This window comes from Miscanthus floridulus, chromosome 15, assembly GCF_019320115.1.
Source record: "Miscanthus floridulus cultivar M001 chromosome 15, ASM1932011v1, whole genome shotgun sequence".
In the NCBI taxonomy this organism is placed as follows: domain Eukaryota; kingdom Viridiplantae; phylum Streptophyta; class Magnoliopsida; order Poales; family Poaceae; genus Miscanthus; species Miscanthus floridulus.
The window spans coordinates 83,954,257-83,960,201 of NC_089594.1; the positions used below are offsets into that span (position 1 = coordinate 83,954,257).

Genomic DNA, 5,945 nt, shown 5'->3' on the forward strand with positions numbered 1-5,945 from the left:
GATTGTTTGACACGTGCATGAGTATTAAATATAGACTAAAAATAACTAATTGTACATTTTATGACTAATTTGGTCGACGAATATTTTAAGCCTAATTAGTTCCTGATTTGACAATGTGGTGCTATAGTAACACATGTGCTAATGACAGATTGATTAAGCTTAATAAATTCGCCTCGCGGATTACCGACGGATTCTGTAATTTATTTTTTTATTAGTATCCAAACACCTCATGCAACACCCTCACGTGATATCCGATGTGACACCCCAAAATTTTACACCTTAGATTTAAACAAGTCCTCAAGTATTGAGACGTAGAGAAAAGATAAAGAAAATTATGGAATTCAACGCATCTGACGTGGGTGCAATGATTTAGGCCATTTGGGATCTTTTTGTTTAAGTATAAAAAGCTTGACACTGACGGAAAGATAGTACAGTAGTGTGTATAGTCCGGATAAACATTTGTAATCGCATATAGAACTCTGGTTACGCTACTGGGACAATTGCGCAGTTGTTTCCTTGACATTTCAGCTCCTCTGTTTCATTCTACTACTCTGTCATTTTCTCGCTTAGGAACTTCACGTACACCTATCCGTTCACTCGCAGATTTCCGACAGATCCAAGGCGCAACTTGTCAGTATATGGATTGGGGATGGGGATCGAAAACCAAAAGAACTGATTATTGCTCACTCAGATCTTTGGCGCGGACTTCCAGCCTATTCGCAGCCAACAGTTTTTTCCCATCACAGCGAACCAAAGTGGAGATACAAGTCCAGATTGATAATTAGAAGTCTAGAGCTGTCACTCGTAAATCGTGATAAAGAAAAACTCCATCGGCCAGGTCCAGGGACACTTCTCTCTGCCTCTCCCTCTTCATCTGGCTGCCATTGGGGAAGCACACAATCACTCGGTGACTCGGAGCAGCACACAATCAGCGACGGCGTGTTGCTCCATCACCCGTCTTTTTTCCACTTCTCAGAAAAACTTGGTACGTACGTACGTTGGTTTCCATTTGGTTTATTTTGTTGAAGTTCGAACACACTAGATCTCAGAGTTGACTGAAAATTGCAATCTTCTCATTGTGGTTCCACATCTCACAGCTGCCTGACAAAGCTCGCGGACAGTTTTCTTGCAGTTTGAGGACTGACCTCACCTCACAAAGCTTTTCAAATGAAGCTGGATACGTACTGTCAAACTAAGAAAGCAGAGACAATAGTGGTGGCTCCGCTGTAGTGGTGAGTGACCTCAGCGAATCTCGCTCTCTTCTCTGGCAGTTTTTTGTTTATGTTTCTTCTCCAAATAAAAGTGCAGATTGTTAAAAAAAACCTATGATCAATCTTCCAGGTTGAGTAATAAACTAGTTTTTATTTATGAAAACAGAGCATCTGAATCTGTCGATATATTTGATTCAGGAGTAAAATTGAGAAAACCTCACATCGCCAACTTCAGATTCAGAGTGCTGAGCACAAGAAAGGAAAGGCCAGGGGATCGATGGAGGCTGCCGTGGTCAGCGCTTCTCATGGTGCTTTGGGCTCCCTGATAGCGAAGCTTGGTGATTTGATCACATCTGAGTACAAGCTGCTCAAAGAAGCTAAGGGACAGATCATGTTCCTTAAAGCTGAGCTAGAGAGCATGCACGCGTTCCTGAAGAAGATGTCAGACATGGAAGAGCCTGACGAGCAAGACAAGTGCTGGGTGAAGGAGGTACGTGAACTCTCCTACGATATAGATGACAGTATCAATGAGTTCCTGCATCGCGTCGAGCGCAAGTACAGCAGCATGCCGCGTGGATTCAAGGGGTTCATGGATAGAAGCATGAGCCTGCTGACAACCATGAACATTCGGCATCAGATTGCGAAGGAGCTGGAAGGCCTCAGGAGTCGTGTCATGGAGGTGAACGAGCGACGCATGAGGTACAAGGTCGATGAAACTGTTTCCAAGCCAAACAACACAGTCGTCGATTCTCGTGTTTTGGCACTCCATGCAGAGTCAGCCAGCCTTGTTGGTATTGAGGAGCCCAGGGACCAACTGATAAAATTGATGGATGAAGAGAGTGTGCCTGCTTCACATCAGCTAAAGGTGCTCTCTATTGTCGGATTTGGAGGTCTTGGAAAAACTACCCTTGCAAATGAGATTTATCGCAAGCAAGAGGGCTTGTTCCTGTGTCAAGCTTTTGTTTCTGTGTCCCAAAAACCAAATATTAGGAAGGTACTAAGGACTATACTATCTCAAGTTGGCTTTAAACCTCCTATGAACACCAACATGGAAATGTGGGAAGAGTCCGAATTGATTAGGACGCTGCAAAATTTTCTTTTGGATAAGAGGTATGCCAGCAATGAAAACAAATGCTAAGTAACTTTTCATGATTTTGAAGCGATTCAGTTTTAGCTTTCTAGCGTGTCCTGCAAGTGAAATTTTTATGTGTTTGTTTTTTCTTCTTGGTTTATACCTTGTTCACTTTTGGTTAACTAGGTAATGACATCCATGCTGTATCCATTGATCGATCCTACAGATTACAGTATATAATAATTAACTATCACTCACACACATCGAGTAATGATTTATTATTCAATGTATTTCTATTTCATCATAACCTATGAGACATTTATTAACATATGCAAAAGCCAGAGAAACCCAGTAAACAAAGTTTTACAACTATTATCCGAAGATTTTGAATGTCTTTTGATTTCTATTCTGCACTCATGTTCGTCAAACTAGAATTGCAGATCTCATTAGTACCTAAGTAAGATTCAGTATTGACAAAAAGTACCTTCACAAAACAGCAAGGCCCATGAGCTACCTTTTGCTCAACTTCAGCACCATAGGGGTTGTTTTGAAGTTTTAGCCCTGGTAGCATAACCACATTTGAAGTTTGATTGATTGAGTTTTCTTCTTGTTGATGTTTTAAAATTTAGTGAGGATATTTTCACATACATTGTGCTAATGTTGTTGTATTTACATGGCAGGTACTTCATTGTAATTGATGACATATGGGATGCTCCTTCATGGGATATTATAAGATGTGGTCTTCCAGAGAGCATGAATGGAAGCAGAGTAATCACAACTACACGAATCGAGACTGTCGCTAGAGCTTGCTGCACTAATTGCTATGAATATGTTTATAAGATGAAACCACTTAATGAACAAGGCTCAAGAAGGTTATTGTTCAAAAGGATATTTGGTTCAGAGGATGCTTGCCCGCCTAATTTGAAAGAAGTCTCAGCAGGAATTTTAAAAAAATGTGGCGGTTTACCTCTTGCAGTTATCACAATATCTAGCCTTTTAGCCAATCAAGAAAGTAAACTGAAGGACTGGTGGGAGTACGTACAAAAATCTCTAGGGTCCAGCTTTGAAGTGAGCCCAAGCTTGGATGGCATGAGACAAATATTAAACCTCAGCTACATAAACCTTCCTCATTATTTGAAGACTTGTATGCTATATCTAGGCATTTATCCAGAGGACTACACAATCAATAAGAATGATTTGGTTAGACAATGGATAAGTGAAGGTTTTATATGTGAAGGTCGTGGGACAGATCCAGAGGATATTGCAAAGAGCTATTTTAATGAGCTTATCAATAGGAGTTTGATTCAGCCCGTAAATACAGACTACAATGGTGAGGTGATGTCTTGCAGGGTTCATGACATGATGCTTGATCTTATCCTATATAAATCCAGAGAAGACAATTTTATCACTGTAATAGATGATATACAAGATTTGACAAGACAGCCTGCAAAGATCCGTCGACTCTCACTCAGTTTGGATGGTGCAATAGATGAAACAGTAGGAAGATCCTTCCAGCTATCCCAAACACGAATGCTAACAAGATTTGGTACCTCTTTATATCTACCTCCTATTTTACAGTTCAAGCATCTCCGAGTTTTGACGATTGAAATTTCAAGTGGGCCCTATTCATCTGAGTTACTTGACTTGAATGGAATATGTCATTTGTTTCAACTGGGATTCTTAAAGATCATAGCAAGTGGTCGTCATGTGGTGTTACCTAGTAAAATTGGACGTCTGCAGCAACTGAAAACATTTGAAATAAAAGGACAATCAGATCTGCAGCTACCATCAGATATTGTTCATTTGAGCCGTTTATCGCATCTGATTGTTCCAGAAGATGTAATATTTCCCAATGGCGTCAGTAACATGAAATCATTGCGTACTCTACGTTGCTTTGATTTGAGAAACTCACTAGACAATATCAAGGGTCTGAGAGAACTGACAAATCTGACAAATGTTGAAATCAGATATTCTCACTACACATCCACCAATAGAGACGAGTTTGCTGCAAAATGTAGGGAACTTGTGCACGCCCTTGGAAACATTTGCAGCCTCAAATGTCTACTTCTTCATAGTGATTACGTACGTGGCACTCTCGGAGCCTGCTTAGATTCATGGTGCTTAGTCCCAACTTCTTTCATTCATCTCCAGAGCTTTCATGCAAAGTACGATCGCTGGTTCTCGAGGATTCCTGGGTGGATTGGCCAGCACCATAGCCTCTATGACCTGCAGCTTAATGTTCAGGATGTGTATGGGGATGACGTTGGGATTCTCTCACAGTTGCCCTCCCTTGTCCGCCTCCACTTGCACATCCATGGAGTTCCTAAAGACAAGATCATCATCCGTGGAAGAGGATTCCCTGTTCTCAAGCATTTTACAGTTGGATGTTTCAGGATATCGTACCTGGCCTTTGAGGCAGGGGCGATGCCGAAGCTTGAAAGGCTCGAGCTAAGTTTCAATGCACAGGGATGGGACAGGTATGGTGGTGTGCCTGCTGGCATCGAGTACCTATCAGGCCTCAAGGAAATCGTCGGAAACATCGGGGGCCTATATGCAAAGGGATCCAATAGAAGGGCTGCAGAGTCTGCCCTCAGGGACGTGGCTGGCCTGCACCCAGGTCACCCTGTATCCAACATCAAACTGACGGCCGGGAGATATATATTTGATGGCAACGACGACGAGCCCCGAGAAGAAGAGGACGGGAATAGTAGCAGTGCCTAGGCCAGGTACAGACTACAGAGTCTTTTTACCTTATGTTTGCGCCAGCTGTTATACATATATCATATTTAATTAATATTATTACTTCGGTACGTCATATTTAATTAATTAGTATTGTTTCCTAGCTACCCCCGTTATTTTTTTTTGTGTATACTCTCTTACCATGTTAATAACTAACGTCAATATTAGTGGGCAGGACATGTGTATGGGGATGTTGAAGCATCTTTGCAGTCTCTCTGCGTTCATCAGCTGGCACCACCGTCTCCAGCATATGGTTACGATATGGATCCAGCTGCAGAGCAGGCTGTTGTCTCGAGAATTATCACTACTATTTTTACTTCAGACTTGATAATATGTGTAGATGCATGCTGATTGCTGTTGGTTCTGATGAATCTGCAGCATCGCTTGTGGACTTGTGGTAGTATGGTTTGGGGCTTTGGACTTGTTGAGTTACCATTAGGGGACTGGGGACCAGCTGCTTCTTGCCTTACTGGCTCAATTTGTTGTAATAAGTAACACGGATGCTGAACGTGCCGATCATTTCTTTATGCAAAAGTTATATATACTCTAAATTCATTAAATCCACTTGCTATTGGATTTTTGTCCAGCAGAATTTGGTCCTACTATATATGCTTGAGTTGATGACTGTTCTCTCAATCCTTGTATTGTGGGGTTTTCCATCAACAAACAACATACTGCTTTTTGAACATGTGATTTGTTTTGGAGCCGGGATGAATTAGCACAGTGTTATTCACATATACTTGCTCAAGGCTTCTGCTGAGGTTCTAACAGAGCCATTTGTTTCCATGGATCCGAAGTTCAGTTGGGCTTGTGTGTTTTTCTCTTTTCTATCTACAACAATTCACTGAACTTGTTCAAAAAATAATACTAATAGACTGAAATTTCATCAGGCTTAACATGTTTAGTAACTAGACTAAATGAAA

General features: G+C 41.3%; 1 protein-coding gene across 5 annotated transcripts; it reads left to right on the top strand.

Moving 5' to 3' along the window:
- Positions 1 to 511: 511 nt before the first annotated feature.
- Positions 512 to 5,594, top strand: LOC136508356 (disease resistance protein RGA5-like). Of its 5 annotated transcripts, none has more exons than XM_066503011.1 (5): positions 512 to 985; positions 1,098 to 1,232; positions 1,410 to 2,321; positions 2,964 to 5,009; positions 5,191 to 5,594. In XM_066503011.1, exons 3-4 carry the CDS (start codon positions 1,489 to 1,491, stop codon positions 5,002 to 5,004), a joined length of 2,874 nt encoding a protein of 957 aa, XP_066359108.1. In that variant the 5' UTR covers positions 512 to 985; positions 1,098 to 1,232; positions 1,410 to 1,488; the 3' UTR covers positions 5,005 to 5,009; positions 5,191 to 5,594. The 5 variants fall into 5 exon arrangements, with proteins under 5 accessions (XP_066359108.1, XP_066359109.1, XP_066359110.1 ...); XM_066503012.1 differs by having other exon boundaries at positions 1,122 to 1,232; XM_066503013.1 differs by having other exon boundaries at positions 1,133 to 1,232.
- Positions 5,595 to 5,945: the final 351 nt, after the last annotated feature.